The following is a 21,469-nucleotide window of genomic DNA, read 5'->3' as shown; positions in this document are numbered from 1 at the left end:
AAAAAAAGGTGTTGTTGTGACCTAGGCAAATCAGCATTCCAACCAGAGGCTTCCTTCCTCCTGCAAAAAGGCAAGGTTGTACTGTCAAGGCTTTCTTTAAAGGGTGGGGCCATTCAGCCAACTTCTTCTAACCCAAAGAGAAGTTAGAAGTGTATGTGTATCAAAGGGAAGGTAGAAACTTAATGCCTATTCTGCTTTTCTACAATCATAAGACTTATTGAGCATTTTTCTCTCAACTTTTATTCTTCTGAAGACTGGATATTTTAAATTTAGCGTGTGAAACTCCCCTTCTCTTGATCACTTTCATTACCCTTCTACCTCCCTGAGGGCAAAGATTATTTCATTCTATGTTGCCTGTCATAGTGCTTGAGATGGAGAAAGTGATCAGTAAACATTTGAATCACAAAGTTGAATTTGGTTTGTTAAAGGTGAACAACAGAAGGCAGCCCTAGGATTCTAAAACCACTTTGTGCTACAGTAAGATAATTGTTTTCTTTATTCCCCTAATTCTTTAAAAAACAAGTAAAAATGCTATTGGCTTTTTATGACTCCACCCACCCATTGGATGGATGTCTTCAGGGATTTCTTTCTAGTGACTCCCAGATCCCTTTGCTGTGCCAGAACTGATGGCTCAGATACTATCAGTTTATAAACAGGATTTGGCTTATTTTTTCCTAAATGCTTTTCATGGTTTTCAAATTGTTCTCACACAAACATATCTCATATATTCTAGTGAAGGACAGAGAGAAATTACTATCTTTATTTTATAGGTTAAGAAACAAAAGAGCCACAAAGGTTAAATGACTAGCTCAAGACCACAAAGCATTTTGCACCAGAGGTCACAGTGAGGAGAATAATTTCTAGTCCATTTGCTAGCTTTGTAATTTTGTGTAAATTACTTAACATTTTTATGTTTCAGTTTTCCTGCAGGTAAAACATGAATTCTATACCTACTCACTATCCCTTATGAAGTTGTTAATAAAAACTGAAGTAATACTATTTCTATTTTTCAAACTGTTTACACATTTCCTAACTCATCTAATCCTATAAGACTGGTTTCATTATTGTCTCGAATTTACAGGTGAAGAAACAGAGACTGAGAAAGGCTGAGTAACTTGCTCAGTCACACAGCGCTAACATGTCAGAGCTGAGATTTGAATTCATGTCTGGCTCTTAGTTCAATACATTTTTCACTCCACCTTGTCTATTGTGAGGCTCACACAGGTGAGATAACCAATGTGAAAGCACTTTATAAATGTAAATATCTTGTAAATGCTATTTAAAAGTTAAGGAATATGACAATTTACATTGATAGATATAATGGGACTGCTACCAGGCTGGCAAAGAGGACCAGAAATGTAGTTGAAAAAGCTGCTGCATATATAAATTGAAAATATTAGGGCTTGGTAAGGAAGTTGCCCATAGGAATAGGGACTTGAGGCATATGTAACAGGATTTGCAATGGCAGATCAGTGAAATCTCCCATCTCAGTTTTTAATCTTTGATTCAGAATAGCAACTTAGGCTGGGCGCGGTGGCTCAAGCCTGTAATCCCAGCACTTTGGGAGGCCGAGACGGGCGGATCACGAGGTCAGGAGATCGAGACCATCCTGGCTAACACAGTGAAACTCTGTCTCTACTAAAAAATACAAAAAACTAGCCGGGCGAGGTGGCGGGCACCTGTAGTACCAGCTACTCGGGAGGCTGAGGCAGGAGAATGGCATAAACCCAGGAGGCGGAGCTTGCAGTGAGCTGAGATCCGGCCACTGCACTCCAGCCTGGGCGACAGAGCGAGACTCCATCTCAAAAAAAAAAAAAAAAAAAAAAGAATAGCAACCTAATCACATCACATTTATTCTATTGTTATGCTAAAAATGTCACTTGAGTATAAGCAGAGAGGTGTGTGCCAACCTTAACCTAAGATCAGAGTCCTGTTACCTTTAAAGCTTCCACCTATAAAGATGACTAAATGAGTTTGATAAAAGAAGCTCAGAAATTTCAAAGATCCAATGTAACACCAGGCAGCTTCCGTCCTTCACTGTCAAGACACTCTAAAAAATGTAAGACAGCCCTAATATTACTAACACTAGAAGCGCAGGTCAGTAATTACTGTTGTACCCAAGACTAGCTCGCTTAGAGAAGTAAACTTATAATTATCCCAGCTACATTTTCACTGCTAAGGTTTCCAACCAGCAGAATGCATTCACCACAGCACATGCACATTTATTACCCTTTTGACAGCAGGTGGTCTGGACACAGTGACAGGCTATAGAACATGTCTTAGTGTTTCATTAGGGCCTTGTTGTGACCATGGGAGCTTGGCACTATTTAATTCTGGCTAAACTCCAAATCAATAACTTGTTAAAGAAAGAAACTGTCCCCCTGAGGGGTTACCAGAATAAAAAGCTACCAACCTCAGCTTGTTTGCACCACACGCTGATGTTCTTCCGCTGGGCTTTTGTGAAGTGGTCCCATGCCTTCTGCTTGGAGGCAGAATGGTACACAGCCACTATCTGCTCAACTGCGGCATCAAATCAGCAGTTGGATCAGGCCAGGGTATCATCCAGGGATGGAAAAAGAGAGGAGAAAAGAAATGAGATAAAAGAGAAGCATCAGGCTTGTTGTATCTTCTCGTTATGACACTATACTAAGCTGTGGTTGTGCTTGGAAAAGGCTATGTGTGTTGGGGTACTTTGATTTTAAAGGGGACACAAAGGAAAAGATATCAACATACAGAAAGGCAAAAGGGAACACCAGAGGCTTGGGGTAAAATGGTAACAACTAGAGTTTTAATACAGGCGGTGTGAATTCATGGAGGCAGGAGAGGAAGAGTCACAGCAAATGCACTTTAATTTAGTACTTGTCTTTAGTTTAGTACTAGTGACGCCACACGGCATGGAAGAAAATGGCAAACCATACCAGAAACATTCTACCCCTGGCTCCTTTCATAGCGCTCTGACACACACTTGGATGCTTTGCTTCAACAGAATTCATGCTTTTACTATTCTGAGGTATGTTTAACTAGAAGCATCAAATCAAAACCTAAGATGGAGTGGATCTTTTTTAAGTCTACCGAGATAGACTCGTTGACTGGAGAAATACAAATTTTAGGGAAGGATACTGTGTAAGTGTGGTCCTGGAGAGTATTTTTCAAGGTCTCTTAAAATGTCAAACAGGAAAATGTGTGCAGATGTTCTTCGACTTTATCCTAATCACAGTTCAAGAGAGGGGAAGCTTAGACATGACTCTTTTGGGAAAAGAAAAGCAGGACAAGAGCCCCTTTCTGGTTGGGTGTTCACAGCAAGAAAATCCAGAGGTATTATTTTTTTCTCTTTACACCCCTGTTTGCACCCTGTCTTCTAATGACTTAAGGATTTATATTCCCATGATGTGTGCTGCTCTCTCTTTTTAAAAATTTATTCTCAAGTCCTGAAGACATGTGCTTTTGCCTCCTGGATTTTATGCTCATATATACTTTCAAAATACAAGCGGCAAATGGAACAATTCCCCCTTAATCACAATTATGTATGAGTCAAGTACAGGGAAGTCAAGTTTGGAAAGAGTGGACTATAATTGTTTAAAAGCAAAATCATAAAACTGTACCCTTACTCTTAAGGTGAATACTCTTTCTTACTGAAAAAATAAGAGTATAATTTTATAATGCGGTAAACAAAAAATTACTTGATAATTTATCTGATCTGGCTCATTTCAGAGACCTTAGATAGGTATGAAGCAGAACTTCTTTTTGAAAATGGCCATTTTGGTAGTTTCTCACCTTGTCCCAGTGTCTATGACATCCAGCAAAGGTAGCAGAAGAAAGTAAACTAAATCAAAAATGTAGAAGTAGAAAATTTGAGTTTTATCCAATCACCTTGGGAAATATAATTACATTGATCTTTGAAATGGAGTTTCTAGAAGGCATATTACATGATGATAATTATGCAAATCTGAAGAAAAGCAGCTTTAAAATGTTGATGCTACATTGTAACTTTAGCAATAAAATACCCAGTCCTCTACTGAGGCCCAGGGCTGTAGAAGTACAGGATGTGGCTTAAGGATCACTGTTTCTAAGGAGTTGAAGTAGATATACCAGAGAAAATGAAGCTAGCAGGTGCCCACATGTCTCCTGTGAAACTGGAGCATGGGCATTTGGCAATACAAGGAGAGCACAAGGCAGTGAAAAAGGGAGCCTTGAGCCTTAACACAGGATGGCTCTGGAGACCTGGGCTTCCATAGAGAGCAAGTAACTAAGTGAAGTGACTTATCCTCATTCCAGCAGAAATCTAAGTTCCACTCACATTGAATGAGAATTCCAGAAAGGGCCTGCTTGAACTTCTCCTTTGCTTCTTCCATATCTTTCTCATGGGCAGCTTTCTCGTTCACCAGGCGGCGGACATGGCTGTTGGCTGACTGGATCATGGAGTAGAAGTTGTTGGCGCTACGACGGTTGACCTCTCCTCGCTCTATCCAAGTGAGCAAGGTCTGTACAGCTTCTGAGAATTTGGAATCATCTGAAAAAAAATGTATTTTTATAACCAACAAAGGTAACCACATTTTGATCTATTTTCCCAACATACTGGCAAAGAGGGCATCATGGTTTTTGGCAGTGGTGGGTAAATGAATTGATGAGGATGAGGAGCCACACATACACACACGTGCACACACAGGCAGTAGGCAGGCAGACAAACAGGAAGAATGGAAGGATCAATGCAGTCAGATTGGTTGTGGTCTATGATGAATTTTCAGAAAGAGAAATGTTTCCTTGAAAAAAGTTTTCTGCACTGATATATAGCTTTCATGTATTGCAAATCTCTTACCCTCTCTGACTGTGTGTGTGTGTGTGTGTGTGTGTGTGTGTGAGAGAGAGAGAGAGAGAGAGAGAGAGAGAGAGAGAGAAGGGGGGCAGGGGGCAGAGGGGAGAGAGAGAAAAAAAAAACATGAATTAGTGAGGGAACTTCAGAATTCTATAGTCCTGTGTTTTAATGAGGAAAAGCAAAGTTGAATCCTGAGTTTAACTCGAATTTGACAGTAACTTTACCTTGGATCCATGGAATTACAGTGTTGGGAGGAGCCTCAGGGAAGAGTTAAGTGGGTCATTCTTTAGACACAAACATGTACATTTTCAACCTTTTATAGTATCACTCCTGTGTTCAATCCACAGCCCCAGGCCTTCCACTCAGTCCCAGTCACAATTTATTTTGATGCAATTTATTTTATTTCTATATTTCTCCATATCCTTTTTTCTCTTGCCTGAAGAACCCTCCATGTAGATTTCTGCAGCTAGTTAGGAGTTATTCTGTGATTAGTTAAGATAGTTAAGAGCACAGCTCTTCCAAAGCTTCTGGTTCAGCTCCCCAAGATAGCCACTTACGCATTCTGTTCTTAAAGGCTCCAGAGAGGGAGAGCCCATTTGGATCTATTCAAGGGCTTCACATCCTTCTCTGGCTAGAAACCCTTATGTCAAATGGAAATTTCTTTCACTGCAATTTGAACTTCCTGCCTCTTGCCCCTTTTTCAGTGCAGACATATAACAAGCAGTCAGCCTCCCCTTATAGCAGCTTTTCACTTTATTACTTAGATATAGACTTTATGTTGATGCTCAGTTTTTGCTTCTCTTGAGGGTCACACACCCATTAAATTCATTTTTTTTTAAACTTAAACTGATTTGTTTGGTGTTGTGCAAATAGGCAAGTCTTGGACCTGGCATCTTACCAATGCTTTCAGCCTTTCCAGTTTTTCAAAATGTACCATTATTTCTGTGCCTCTATTCTGGACTCTAGATTTTCTGCTTTTCCCTTAAAGAAAGTCAAAACCAATTTCTTACATGTGTGAATCCCTTAGGCTATGAGGTACAAACATGTCTGGTGAAGGAAACCTATTTGGAAAGTAGGATTAGCAGTATCTTGCTGAGCTGAGAGCACAAGAAGAAGGGAAAATTCATACCATTAGAGCTGGATTGGTGTTACCAATAAGATCAATGGGACACCAGCATTCATCCAATAAAATCATCTATACTCAGAAAATGAGAAAGACTGGATTTGAGCTACTAAGACAGGAGACCAGGCAGAGCAATTAATGTTAAATTAACAAAATGGCTGAGAGTCAAACAAGGGGAACAAGAATCAAAACTAATGGGAAAGCAGTCTGATTAAGCAATGTCTACATGTCTCCAGAGTCACTGTTTTAAATAAATTGGTCTTTTAAAGTGATTTAAAAGTCTTTACTTTTTAGTTGGTGGTGGCTAAGTCTTTGAGTAATCTAAGAAGAATGTACAGCATGACTACTTTCTGGACCTTAATTTTCTCGTCTTTAAAATGAGAATTTTACCAGAGTTTTTCAGGAACACATCAAATCCTATAATCCAGATTCACTCATTCGACTTGGAATTAAAACCTAACTTGTATCCACTATAAAAGAGGGCTCTTACAGGTTCTAAGTCACATAGATCATGCCTAAAATTCTCTGAAGTGGAAAAGTGAGGAAAACTTGTTTATTTCTAGCCACTTGATGTCTGAAGAGAAAAATGCCATCCCTTGAGACAATGAAGGAGCAGAGACACAGGTAGTAGGGATACATTTCCTGGTTCTTGAGTTACTAGGTACACCCCTCTATCTGCAAGGCTTCAACACAAGAAATGCTTAGAATCCAGTAGTAGGAAACTCAAAGGGCAACTGTCAACAACGAAATTATATTTATTACACTTCTCTAAAGGAAAGAGTTCTTTTAATCATGAAGCTTGAGTGCCTTTGATACCTTTTAATTTTTCAGCAACAATGCTGCATTCGTGATCTGAATAGTGGACCACTGGGGGTGGAGATGGTGGACGCAATCTTTCTTCTTCCATTCTTCTACGATGGCGCTCCTCTCTGGCTAGCATACGCTGTTTACACTCCCACTCATACAGGTCATCTCGAGCCTGTGCGAAATCAACGTGGAGTCTGCCTGTGTCCTTCTTGTCAGTACTAGAGCCCAGGCGAATGCGGTAACCTAAGTTCACAGGAGGGTGAACGGGAGAGGAGAGAGGGAGAGCGGGGGGTGGCAGGGTTGGGGGAGGGGGAGAGAGAGAGAGAGACATGAAAGACTATAAATACTTTTCCAAGTTCAGTGTTTCAGATGTCACTGCAGCAGTTCCAAGTGACCACACAATTCCAAATTCTCTCCGACGCTTAGCACGTAAATCATCAAAAGACTTAAATTATCTCTGATAATAGGTCACATTCTATGGGTTGGGTTAGTCTTGTTCTTAAGAGTTCCATTCCTCCATCTAATACCTTACCTCTGGCTGAGGTTGACTCCGTGGGTAATAATATCAAGCATGATCCTTATATGGTACTAAGGGCTGGGAAGAATGGAAAAGGTGGCCTCAAACGAACTTGTCTTTAAATAAATTCAAGAGTGTCCATTATACTATCACAAAGATTTTGGTAAAACTGAAATGCATTAACTTGGCTTTTTAATCCCTAAAATTGTTTCCTAGAAGCATTTGTCAACTGTGAACCATTTTTTTTTTTTCTGACCAAAAAAAAAAAAAAAAAAAAAAATGGAGAGTGGTGTGTGACCCACGTGACATATAATTTGGGATCCTTAAAAAAGAGATGTAGTGTGATTATAATATGGTAGTATAGGACTGGGATTCAGAAAACCAGTATTCAACTCCCTACCTCCTCTTTTTGTGCCAGCTATACTTACCCAAGTCATGTCTCTTAACAAAAAGTGGGGAAAAAACTAAGTACTTTTTAAGTTTCAAGAGCTCAGCTAGATACTTCCATAGGAATTTATCTCATTTCATTCTCAGCACAAGCTTGCAGGGTAAACATTATACCAAACAGAAAACTGAGCATCAAAAGAGGTTAGGGAGGTTAAGTGGCTTGCTCTGGGTCAATTAGCAAACTGTAGAGCTGGCTCTTGAATCTAGGACGTTAGACTCTGTGCTTTCCTCCATTCTAACCTGCCTCTCAAGAATAATACCCAACACAGACTTTTGCTTCTGGCTAAGATAGAGTAACAGGGGATAGATTTACCCTCCTACCTTAAACAACTAAAAATATGAATAAAATATATGAAATAATGCTTTTTAAAGATACTATACATAAGACAATGAAGACAGGGATCACCGAGAGACAAGAACCAAATGAAGTGATCCCTATGACTGCCCCGGTTTATTTCCTGGAGAGTTTCTGGGCCTCAGCACAGGGAAGGGAACTCAGGCAGGGCATGATGGTGTTCCTAAGTTGAGGAGACTGAACTGGGAGTCTAGGGAGAATATGGAAATAGAGTTCATAGGGCAGAGTACCAGAAAGAAGAAAGCTGCACAGAGAAAGAGCTTCAGAGATATGCAGAGGGTCCTCCACTATTATTTAGCTGAGTACTAATGTCTATATGTGTGGGAAACTACCTGAGCATTAGAGGTAACAATCCCTGAAAAGCTCCCATAGGGTTGGGAATAGCTCCTTTTCCTACCAACCAGAGCAGAAAAACTCACACTTCTGGTACTGGGTGATCGGAAGGGTTCTGCCTTAATAGTGGAGAAAAATTAGCCCTAAACTGCTCTGGTCTTGCTGAACAAAACTTAAGAAGCAAGACCTAAAAGAACCAAAATTTTCTCAAGTTACTTAACTGCAATTAGAACAAAACTCAAGACTATTTATAGAAATAAAAATATCTGTCACCAAATAAGGTAAACTTTAATAAAAAATTACTTGATATGCAAAGATTCAGGAAATATGACCCATAATAAAGATTTTAAAAAATCAGCCAATCCAAACAGACCCAGAAGTGATGCAGATAATTTAATTAGTAGATAAGGATATAAAAACAACGATGAAAATTTGATTTCACATGCTCAAGAAGCTAGAGAAAAGACTGGCCATATTAAGGAGAAACATGAAAGATACAAAAAGAGCCACAATCAAACATCTACAGGCTTAAGCTACAATGTCTAAGTTGAAAAAAACATCACCGGACAGCACTGATGGCAAATTAGATGCTGCATAAGAAAGAAATTAATGAACCTGGGGGCTCCCAGCACCTGAGCCTCTGCCTGCCCCCACCTGAGAATTCTACTGGTGACTGGGGACCAGCCTGCCCTCCTTATCGCAGCCACCACCTGAACCCTGGGAGCCTGAGAATAAGCCTGCTGGCCTGGTCCTGGTGGAGTCCCTCCAGGACCCCCACACACCATCCAGTGGGCCACTTAGGGGCCTGGGAATTGGGGGACTGCTTAGTTCAGTCCATCACTGCTGGCACCTGATCACTTGCCCCAAGGCCTGAGGTTGGACCCAATCAGCCGGCACCCCCACAGTTGCCACCCACTCTCAGATGCTGAAAGGCAGAGCCCGCCCCTCTGTCTACACAAAGCTGTGTCAGAGAATAGGTGAGCCACAAAGCTGGCTGTACTGGGCTGAGGGAAGAGCTTCCTCCCCAAAGTCACTCCTCTCAGCTACATGGTAGCCTGGAGATAGATGGACAGTGTATAAACTGAGTCAGGAGCCCCAGGAGACGGTTGTGACAGAGAAACATTGTGATCCTGTCTGTCTAGGAAGTGGAGTTGATGTGGCCCCCTCATCCCCTGAAAAGACCGCAGTACATTTCTCCAAGAGTTCCCCTAGCCACTCCTGTCAGGGGTGCTGCCTGTGTTCATCATTGGGTTATTTGTGGGTGAGCTTGGTTGTCCAGCTCCACCCAGCTTTGTCCTCTATCCACTCTCCCTGGGCTGAATAGGGAACCTGGAATTTCACAGACCAGCCCATCACCTGAAAGAACAGAGAGCACCTCACAGTAAGAGAAAAACCAGCACATACTGATCTGCTTCTGCCACAGGTGGCTCTTACCTGTAGGCGCCACCTACTCACCAGGAGGTTGAACTGCACAGCACAATAGGACACCTGCTGACAGAAGTGCACAGGGCTAAAGAAGCAAAGCCAAAGGACCCTACCCAACATACGCTACAGTCACACCTTCAAGGGGGGAAAAAAGTCCCATCCAAATGAAATTAGATTCAAAAATAAGAAGTGACAGCATAACCATGTGAGAAGGAACCAGTGTAAGAACTCAGGGTGTTGCAACACCCCAAAAAGATCACACTAGCTGTCTAGCAATGGATCCTAACCAAAATGAAAATTCTGAAATGACAGATCAAGAATTCAAAATATGGATTGTAAGGAAGCTCAATGAGATGCAAGAGAAAGTTGAAAACTAACACAAAGCAATCAGAAAAACAATGCAGGATATGAAAGAAAAGATAGAGATCTTAAAAAAAAAAAACAGACCCAGAACTTCTGGAAATTAAAAATTCACTGAAGGAATTAGAAAATACAGTAGAAAGCTTATTAATAACAGGCTATACCAAGCAGAAGAAAGAATTTCAGAGCTTGAACATTGCTCTTTTGAATTGACCCAGTCAGGCAAAAATAATAAAAAAGGAATTTAAAACAATGAATAAAGCCTTTGAGAAATATGGGATTCTGTAAAGCAATCACACCTATGAGTAACAGGCATTCCTGAGTGAGAAGAGTAAAAGTAAAAACTTTGAAAAACATATTTGAGGGAATAATCCAGGAAAATTTCCGTGGTCTTGCAAGGGATGTAGACATCCAGGTACAAGAAGCTCAGAGAACACCTGGAAGATATTTTGCAAGAAGAACATCACCAGGGCATATAGGCATCAGACTATCCAAAGTGAAGGAAAAAATTCTGAAAGCAGCAAAAGAGAAGCATTTATTTTCTCCTGTCTCACTAGATTATATGAAGACTGGGCTTTTGGATTTAGTAATACTTTAAAATGTAAATGCAGGTCATTATCCTAAGTGAAATAACTCAGAAACAGAAAATCAAATACCATATGTTCTCACTTATAAGTGGGAGCTAAACAATGGATACACATAAAGATAGATAATAGACACTGGGGACTCCAAAAGTGAGGAGTGTGGGAGGGGGATGAGGGTTGAAATTAACTGTTGGATACAATAATCACTATTTGGGTGATGGGTATATTAGAAGTCCAAAGCTCACTATTACACAATATACTCATGTAACAAACTTGCACATGTACCCCCTGAATCTATAATGAAAAAAATGAATGAACTTGAAGACATAGCAACAGAAACTATCTGTAATAAAATACAGAAAGAAAAAAGACTGAAAAAAAAAAAAAGAACAGAATACCAGTGAGCTGCAAGACAACTTCAAGGGGCCTAATATATGCCTAATTGGAGCACCAAAAGAGAGGGGAGAGAACAGAAAAAAATTAAATGAGGGGAGAAAATTTTCCACATTTGATCCAAACTGACAGATCCAATGAACCCTAAGCACAAGAAACAAGAAGAAAACTACATCAAAGCATATCATAATTGAATTGCTCAAAACTAGCAATAAAATAAATATCTTAAAAGCATCCGTGGACAAAAGACACATTATGTACAGAGAAACACAGATAAAGATAACATCACATTTCTTGTTGGATACAATGCAAGCAAGAAAATAGTGGAACAACATTTGACAGAGGACAAACATCTTTCAAAAAGAAAGGTGAAATACTTTTTCAAATCAATGTTGAAAGAATTCATCAGGAACAGACCTGCTCTACAAAAAATGTTAAAGGAAATTCAAGCATAGGGAAAATGACACCAAGTGGAAATCTGGATCTATAGAAAGGAAGGAAGAGCATACATAATGTGTGATTCCATTCATATAAAGTTCTAGAAAATCCACACTAATCTGATAGAGAACAGATAAATGGTTGCCTGAGACGGGAGTAGGGAAGGGTAGAAGGACAGGATTACGAAAGGTGTATAAAGGAAGCTCTTGGGGATAACAGACATACTCATTATTTCCATTGTTGGTGATGGTTTCACACCTGAATACATATATAGAATATTATATAATTGTATTTTTGAAATATGTTAAGATCATTGTATGTCAATAATTATACCTCATTAAAGTTAAATTATTATAGCTAATTAAAGCTGTTACAAAGAATAATATTACCCAGTAATGCTAAAACTGTCACACATTCTTTTTAGAAAAAGGAAGAATGAATACATTTCATAAGCAAGTCTTTCCAGGGCTCTTTACAGTTTATAATACACTTGCACATCCATTCATCTTATTTGATCATCTGAGCCATCAGAAAAATGGGGCTACTAATCATTACCTTGCCTACTCTCCCAGAACTGTGGAGAGGATCAAATGAGAGGATGAGATGAAAGCTCTACATAAACCTCATTAAAGATGCTAGAATGCTATGGGGTGGGTGCACTGTGCACAGTGCCAGCTCCCAAAGGTGTTCCAATTCCATCAGAAAAAAAATGATGACCTCCACATTTTCTAGCCCCCTTTTGTAAGGGATTTTTTTGTTTGTTTGTTTTAACTGCTTTCTTTTACATAATGAGATAACAGCCACCCCATTCAGGAGACTGCTAGCACTTGTGCACTTTCAAGGGACAGATTCAAATTTAAAGGGCAAAATTTAGTTGTTTTCATATCACTGACTGAAATCCCCTTTTTTTTGGCAGCCCTAAGAATGTTTCTAGGAGGTGGCTGTTAACAGAGAGCTGATTTTGGTGATGTTTAGATGGATGCTTCCTGAACAGTGTATCGTCTTCTAAGTACAACTATGCAGGGTTTTTTGAGACCTTTATGTTCTTATTAAAATAGTCTCGTGGAATGCTCTGTTATCATTGTTAAGTGCTGCCGAATTTTTGGTAGTTAGATTCTATAGCACTTACCAACTGTAATAAGAGTATTCTCCATCTACACTGCCTCCTTTCCTTCCCCATGTTACTAGCCTACTTTTTCAAACCTTTGTTACCTTTTCCCTGGCCTATTACAACAAGCTTCTAACTGACCTCCTCTCCTCTTTTTTCATCTCTCTTCTAATACAGTTTTATATAGAGCTGTCAAATTAATCTTGCGGAAACAATTATCTTCCTTGTTCAAAAATTTCTTCAATTCCCTATTACCTGAGGAGTAAAGACCCAACTGTTAAGCCTTTCGGAGTGTGCTAATAACTGATATTTTGCCTCCTCCTCTCATGTCTACTTAGTAAACAAACCACTACTCGCTGTTTCCTGAATGTTTGCCAAAGCTTACCACCTCTGTACTTTTGCTCATGCTGTTTTTATGCCCCATTGTCCACAAGCAAATGTTTTCCCTTTGTCAAAGACTTAGTCCAAAAGCTACCTTTCTTGATGGCCCCAGTTAGAAGTCAGAAATATTCTCGTTCTCCCTCTCCTACTTTCCTCCCTCACTTCCTCCTTCATGGCACTTATAACTTTTAATCTCTTATTAGCAGTGTGTGTGTCATATCAGTGTATTGAGTAATGCCTAGCACTAAGTACATTTTTCTTTAATAAGTAAGTGTATGACTACATACTAACCCTAAATTCATTAAGGGGAAGAACTAAGTTTTACTCATTTTCTACTCTGCACAGAATCTAGCACAAGAGTTTACAGAAGAAAGATGTTCAATAAGCACCTGTTATATGAATGAAGATGCTGTCATCATGAAATGTCTAGCACTTAGACTGAATTCTTCCAAACCATTACTGTTAGGCAAGGAAGTAGTTCAATGTGGTAGTATTAAGAGCTGGGGCCTTTAAGAGGTGATTGGGTCATGAAGGATCTGTCCACATGAATGGATTCATCCATTCATGGATTAATGGATTAATGGGTTGTCATGAGAGTAGGATTGGTGGCTTTATAAGAAGAGGAAGAAAGACCTGCACTAACTCTCTGTAGAGAGCAAGAAGCCCCTTACCAGATGTGCCACCTAGACCTTGGACTTCCAGCCTCCATAACTGTAAAAAATAAATTCCTTTTCTTTATAAATTACCCAGTTTCGCCAGGCATGATGGCTCACACCTGTAATCCTAGCACTTTGGGAAGCAGAGGTGGGTGGATCACCCGAGGTCAGGAGTTCGAGACCAGCCTGGCCAACAAGGTGAAATCCCATCTCTACTAAAAATACAAAAATTAGCCAGGCATGTGCCTATAATCCCACCTACTCGGGAGGCTGAGGCAGGAGAATTGCTTGAACCCAGGAGGCAGAGGTTGCAGTGAGCCGAGATCACGCCATTGCATTCCAGCCTGGGTGACAAGAGCAAGACTCCATCTTAAAAAAAAAAAAAAATTACCCAGTTTCAGGTATTCTGTTATAAGCAACAGAAAATGGACCAAGACACATCCTAAATCTGAATTTTTACTATAAACAGGAGATTTTATGCAAAGTAGTTCTCACTATCTCCACTCCAACCACCGTACTGTACAAGCCACCACCACTTCTGGGTTAGACTAATATTACAGTTGGTTAACTTAGTTCCCAGTTACCACCTCTGCTCATACCTCTCAGCCCATCTTCTGCTCAGAAGTAACATTTCTAAAATGTAAATCAGATCATGTCACTGAATTCCTTAAAATCCTCTAGTGGCTTCTAGAATAAAACACATTGTCATAGTTGCCTACCTTTCAGATTTCATCTCTCAGATCTCTCATTTTCTGTGCTCCAGTCATACTAACCTTCTATTCTCTGCTTGAACATACCAAGTCCATTTTCATCTCAGGGACTTTGGCTTGGTGTTCCTTACTTTGGAATGCTCTTCCCCAAGATGTTCACATGGCAATCTCTCTTCACATTATTCAAGTCTCAGTTCAAATGTCAGAGAAGACTTCCTTCCCTAACAACTCTGGGTACCTTAACATTTTTTATCTTCCTTAGAGCACTTATCAGTACTGAAAGTAACTTATTTATTTGTTTTCATATATATATTATATTTTGCCATTTCCAGAATGCAATATTGTTGATGGCAGGAAGTCTATCTGCCTCAGTCTTTGCTGTATCCCCAGCAACCTAGCATTCTGCCTAGCAGTCAATAAATATTTGACAACTGACTGACTTCCATAACTATTTATGAGCATCTACTCTTTTGCCAGGTTACGTGCTAGATGCTGGGGATTCAATGTTAAATAAGACACAGTCCCTGTCCTTAAGGATTTCATACTCTGGTGGGGGAGACGGATATGGAAAGAGACAGTTCTAGCATGGTACAGTAGGTGTCATGTTGGGAGGAAGCACCAGGTGCTGTGAAAGCCCTGAGGAAGGAGTGCCTAAAGCAGTGCTGGGCAGAGTGGGGAGACAGGTCAGAGATAGCTTTCCAGGGAGGGTGTGCTTGAGCTGGAGCTTTAGGGGGTGTGTGTGGTGGGCAAGGTGATTCTAGTCAGAGGAAAAGGCATAAAACACCATGGCACATTCTGGGAATTCGAGTTCACTTAGTGTGGTTGGGACATGGTGTGTAAGGGAAGGAGGGATTCGGGGATAACTCTAAGAGAGAGAGCCCACAGTCAAGGCCTTTAGATGTCACAAGTGAGGAGTCTGGATTTATCCCATAGACAACGGGGAGCTACTGAAGAGCTTTAAAGGACGAAGTTGAATGGGAACATTCAGTTTCCATCTCTGAAGGCAAGAGCAGGTAATACTAAGCCCAAACTTAGCTGCTATAGACACAAATAGTCCTATCTTTAATATCTGCATGGTGCCTGGTGGGCACAATCCCCACATCTAAACACCTACCAGACAGATACAGGGCTTTGTCCACCATGTACTCCTCAGCAAAGCGAATGTGGCAGAAGTTCTTCTTGCTCTTGCGAATGGCAATGATCTCTCCACACTGCTCGAAAACTTCCACGATGATTTGCTCTGTCCCATTTTCAGGCAGGCCACCCACAAATACTGTTTTGCATCCTGGTGGTCTTTCTCGGGTTGCAGGAGGTGGGAGATCTAAGTGTAAGGGCAAAAACATTTGAAATTAAAATGTTTGCTTGGGACAGACCTCTTCAAAATCTAACATTTCCCTGCTATCTCTGTCAAAGTTTTGTCTAAGAGTGTCAGAAGGACGTGGCCTCTGAGGTATTCATCTCTGCTCCATAGAAAACTGACTGCGTGAACCTGAAAATCATTTTATCCATTAGTTTGGTGACCATGATATCTGGAGCATAAAGACCCAGGCCTATCTGTCCGTCCCATCCAGAGTCCTTTAGTTTTGTTCATTACTTTTGTTGTGACAATCCAGCTATGCCAAATTTTTAGTTATTTTTATTAAGAAATTAGTGGGAGAAGTTCCCCTTCCCGAGTCCAAGTGATCTCATTGTTCAGTTCCCACCTATGAGTGAGAACATGCGGTGTTTGGTTTTCTGTTCTTGTGATAGTTTGCTAAGAATGATGGTCTCCAGCTGCATCCATGTCCCTACAAAGGACACAAACTCATCCTTTTTTATGGCTGCATAGTATTCCATGGTGTATATGTGCCACATTTTCTTAATCCAGTCTGTCACTGATGGACATTTGGCTTGATTCCAAGTCTTTGCTATTGTGAATAGTGCCGCAATAAACATACGTGTGCGTGTGTCTTTATAGCAGCATGATTTATAATCCTTTGAGGGGGGAGGGGGGAGGGATTGCATTGGGAGTTATACCTGATGTAAATGACGAGTTGATGGGTGCTGACGAGTTGATGGGTGCAGCACACCAACATGGCACAAGTATACATACGTAACAAACCTGCACGTTATGCACATGTACCCTAGAACTTAACGTATAATAATAAAACAAACAAACAAACAAAAAAACCCAAGAAATTAGTGGGAGAAAATCCCACTCAGTTTAAACTGTAATTTTCAAGAGTCCTCAGAACCAGGGTTCCTGAGAGAGGATTTGTTTAATTCAGATTGTAGTTACTATATTCTCTCTGTTAATGCTTTTTGAAGGAACAGATTCAGGATTAATTTGACAATGATGGGGTACCTACTTAACAACAATGCCTACAGCTGTCAGAATGATTTGATTTCACAAAATCAGAGTACAAACCATCCCTTTTATGTTGTTTTTTTAAATCAGTGAGCCTTTCCTCAAATTCCTTTCTGGAGAGGTGAGGTCCAGAGTCAGCCTTGCAGCATTTACAGGGAAATATGAAAGACAGCAGAGAAAACAAGCTCGTCTGGGAAATCATTAACTAAAGTGAGATAAATTTGGCCATAGAGAATCATTAAAAACCTACTTAATGAGATGATTCTCCCTCTGCTTCAAAAAAATATGCACTCATCTTATACATAAAGCCTGTTCTATCTGCCAGCTCCTTGTTGCTATTTACATGTATCAAAGCATTTTCCAAGCAAACTCCTACAGTTTTTAGCCCAACAAAACAAAGCATGATGGTCATGGGTTTTCTAGCGTTGGTTTTGTATCTGCAAGGATTTATTTTGTGTAATCCATTCTTTTCCACTCAGCTCTTAACAACAATTCTCCTAACTCAAGATTTGGAGAGCTCAACAACCAGTGATTATAGCTCACATGCGAAAATAAATGTCTTGTTCATAGATTAGGCCAAGGCCCCCAACCTGACTCTTATTCAAGTTGGCAAGCAGCTGATTTGGGAGCTTCCTTGGGTATCAGGATCTCTAGCTTCCTCACTTTGCTACTACTCTCTGTCTTGTTGGTGTGGCTAAGAATAATCAGTTACTCATAATACTCTCTTTTCCTGTATTTGGTCAAAAAAAGGGGTAAAGGAATTCGGGGAACTTACAAACTTTCTGTTAATTTTTACAAGTCTGTAATTTCAAGACCTCACTGTATTGGTTTTTTGTTCTATATGAGAGGATTAGAGGGAAAGGGAAAATAACCTAGTGAGCAGGAATCTGAAATATCTTAGTCACAGGCACTGAAGAGGTTGTAGTTTGGGCCAAAATGGAGAAGATGAGGTCTAGAATTGTTTGAGACTTATGCTTTTGAGTTTTTAAGAACTGGAAGGGATTCTAGCCATCACATTTCCAGTGATTCTTAACTCTGGTGGCACATTCGAATCAATTTGGAAGTTAAATAATGCCTGGGCCCCACTCCAGTGGGTCTGATTTAATTGGTCTGGGGTGTAGCCTGTGCATTCATTTTTGTTGTTGTTGTTGTTGTTGTTGTTGCTTTTTAAGCTTCTCAGGCAGTTGTAATGTGTAGTTAGGGTTGAAAATGATTGACTTAGTCTAAATCTCTGATATTACAGAGGAAAAAGCTGAGTGAGGTTAAATGTCTCATTCCAGGTCACCACATTAGACAGAAGGAACATGAACTTGGAGCAGGTAAACCTAAATTTAAATCTTAACTTCATGACTGACTGTATGACCTTGGGAAAATTATATAACCTCTGAAAACCTCTTTCTTCATCTTTAAAACAGGGATGCTACTCCTACCTTACAAGGGTTATTGTAGGATAATTGATAATATACTGTCTATATTGCATGTGGTTCAATGCCTAGCACTTGGCAGGTTCCCAATAAATAGCAATCATTGTAGCGTTATTATTATTTACTATCATAGAACCCAGTTTTCTTAATTCCCAATCTGGGACTTTCTAAAGTCCTACCAGAAGTCTGGAGTAGAATGGTAGCTAAGACCTGAACTTCTAAACTTCCAGATCCTTGCGTCACCCAGATCTTTAGACAAGGCTGGGTTTGTGAAGGAACCACTCATATGTATAGAGAAATCTACAGCTATGAAGACACATATGGCTTTGACCACGGAACACAACCCCCCCACCGACTATATAAGGTAAAGAATTTTCAAGAGTATCCATATAGTTAGAGCCATGTTTTAAAATTAGAGACTTTAGAACACAATCCTGTTTCAGAATAAAAAGGCTTCTTAAGTTTACTATTTAGGAGAATTAGGTGGCGAAGAATCCTTTTGTGAAGCTAGTAATCACTTTTATACTGTTTAAGTTTCCTTTAATGTACCTTTAGGTCCACTGAGAGACTCTAAAAAGCATCTGGTTACTGCAGCAGTTACATGTAACAATGAAAAGGCAAAGGCTCCATCCCCTGGCTACATTTGCGGGATTTAAAAATTCTTTGGGAGGCCGAGGCAGGTGGATCATGAGGTCAGGAGATCGAGACCATCCTGGCTAACACGGTGAAACCCTGTCTCTACTAAAAATACAAAAAATTAGCTAGGCATGGTGGCACGCGCCTGTAATCCCAGATACTCGGGAGGCTGAGGCAGGAGAATGGCCTGAACCTGGGAGGCGGAGCTTGCAGTGAGCTGAGATCCTGCCACTGCACTCCAGCCTGGGCGACAGAGCAAGACTCCATCTCAGAATAAATTAAAAAAAAAAAATTAATTAAAAAAAATTCAGTGATGAAGTCATCACCCTTATTTAGGTGCTGTGATTCTTCTGTGGTGACTATCTTCTAAGTAAAAGGGCATAAAAGGCACTAAGAGTAATGTCAAGAATGCTGAGGATTTATTTATTTTCCTTGGGTAAATGTAGAAAGCCTCTTTAATAGCATTTGCTGAGATTTAGGGGTATGCCACCAAGCAGGGTAATGGGCTATACTATCTTCCTTAATGGATAGTACCCATTCCTTAATTAACAGCTCAAAGCACTTTGTCGTCTGGGCCTGATTTTCTAATCCAACTGAAATACAGTGATCAGGGCACCAGCAATGATAACCCATAGGAGAGCAAATTCAAAGCCCACCTATTAATCAGGTAATATGCTAAGTTCTATAGCACCCCAATCACCACTCAGGATGGAGACAAAGAAAAGTTCCATGTATAAAGATTCAAGATAACTGGGAATAAAAAGAACTCTAATCTCTGGTAATGGAAAAGGAGGAGCTTTTAGCAATTCTAATTATACCCAAGCATCCACTCTGGGGAGCTATGCTGGGGCAATCAGAGTCATTGCTGATCTTTGAGAAGTGAGGCAGGAAGCAGCATAGAGAACCGATAAGCCACTTGAATCTTGCTTTTCAAAGGAGCATCACAGATCACTCAGCTGGTTTGCCAGAATTTATATACTGCAAAGTCTTTAAGTCGATTTTATTAGACAGCTCAAGATTGAAGGTCCCCTGGACAATCAGCAGGGGTTAAATGTATGTTAATGTAATCCCAACTGATTGGAAAAATTAGAAGGCTGGGGAATTTTAATTAATGCTCAATTTACCCACTTTCTCTAACTCTCTTTATAGCATTCAGCCTTGAGAGTCTTCCCATTTTGATATCGTAAAATGAAAACATTGCTCTTGCTCTTTTTCTGGCTCCTGGGTATTTTCCCATGTACCTGGACACGGATAGCAGATGATATTCCATTACTTATTCCCTGTTCACTGTTATTTCCCCGTAGACTCAAAATGTAACCTCTCCATAGAAGGTCTAATCGCCACAGTGAAAAATCTTGGCAAAATCAACTTTTCTGGAGAGATGGTATTACCCTCTTTTTTCACCACTAAGAACTGCTAATTGGGAATTCAGTAAATCTCTGATAGACAATCTGTGGGAAAAAAAAAAAAGTGTGTTCTAGGACACTTTTTTTTTTCTTGTTATATCTCAATTTCCTGGAAATCAGAGGATGTTGCTTCTGCAACAATGGGTTACTCACTCACCATTTATCTTTAGGAGACTGGTACTTGGTCTGCTCCAGTCTAGTTTGATCCATTGACTTTTTTATACCAGGTCTGATTTTGCCTACTCTATAACAGAGAAGTTAAGATCTTTATCAGAGATCTTACGGCTATTTAGTGGTGGAGAGCTGGGATATGAAACCAGGCTGGCCTGTGTCACTTCTGAGCTTGAAAACCTACCCATTACTCTACAGTGCCTGCTCCCGAGAAGGTACAAAGCTCTACATGCTACCTGCTAACCAGCCCTTGCTTTTCCTAATGCATTTTAAAGGGTTTTTGCCTGTATAAATAATTATTGTGGTAGCTACATTTTTAATGTAGAGAATCATAATTTTAGAGCTGGATAAAGCATTGGAGGTATCTAGGCTAATCTAACCCAATATTTTTGCTTTACAGACAAGAAGGTTGAGACCCAAGGAGGTTATATGACCATCCCCAGATCCCACAGCTAGTTAGTGACAGACCTGGGAATAGAATACAGTTCTCTTGATTTATAAACTGGTAGTCTGTCCTCTATACCATAATACCATTTTTTTGTACATTTGATGTAGACACACCCAAAAAAGTCTAGTAGGCAGTTGGCTATATGTATCTGAAGCTCAGAAGAGATACAGACTAAAAGTATAGATTTGGAAGTCATTAGTATGTAGTAGTAATTACCCCATACTCTCTTGCTTTGCTTTCTAGACCTCTGACCCCTCCTTCTGTCATCATCCATCCAACTCTCCCTCCCTCCACCATTCAACAAATATTTATTGAACACCTACTATATGTAAGACACTTTTCTAAATGCTGGTAATACATCAGGAGACAAAAGAGACAAAAATTCTGCCTTCGTGGGGTTTATATTCTACAAATTGTATAGTTGTTTAAAAGGTAATAAGTCCAGTCTGGGCAACATGGTGAAATCCTGTCTTTGAAAAAAAATACAAAAATTAGTTGGGCATGATGGGGCACACCTGCAGTCTCAGCTACTTGAGAGACTGAGGCAGGAGGATCACTTGAGCCCAGGAGGTGGAGGCTGCAGTGAG

At 40.1% G+C, this 21,469-nt stretch overlaps 1 protein-coding gene across 4 annotated transcripts in view; it reads right to left on the bottom strand.

Annotated features, from left to right (window-relative positions):
- The window catches only part of ENOX2 (ecto-NOX disulfide-thiol exchanger 2), a 291,251-nt gene that overhangs the window by 42,151 nt on the left and 227,631 nt on the right, over positions 1-21,469 (bottom strand). For all 4 annotated transcript variants that reach the window (XM_011988827.1, XM_011988828.1, XM_011988825.1 and 1 more), the window contains 4 exons: positions 15,565-15,771; positions 6,753-6,986; positions 4,298-4,510; positions 2,414-2,520 (listed from right to left, as the gene is read on the bottom strand). In XM_011988827.1, coding sequence (XP_011844217.1) covers positions 2,414-2,520; positions 4,298-4,510; positions 6,753-6,986; positions 15,565-15,771 — 761 coding nt within the window. The remainder of the gene's footprint in view (positions 1-2,413; positions 2,521-4,297; positions 4,511-6,752; positions 6,987-15,564; positions 15,772-21,469) is intronic.

The sequence above is a fragment of the Mandrillus leucophaeus genome, unplaced genomic scaffold (assembly GCF_000951045.1).
Source record: "Mandrillus leucophaeus isolate KB7577 unplaced genomic scaffold, Mleu.le_1.0 Scaffold339, whole genome shotgun sequence".
Lineage (NCBI taxonomy): Eukaryota > Metazoa > Chordata > Mammalia > Primates > Cercopithecidae > Mandrillus > Mandrillus leucophaeus.
This window is presented reverse-complemented; position numbering and strand designations above follow the sequence as displayed.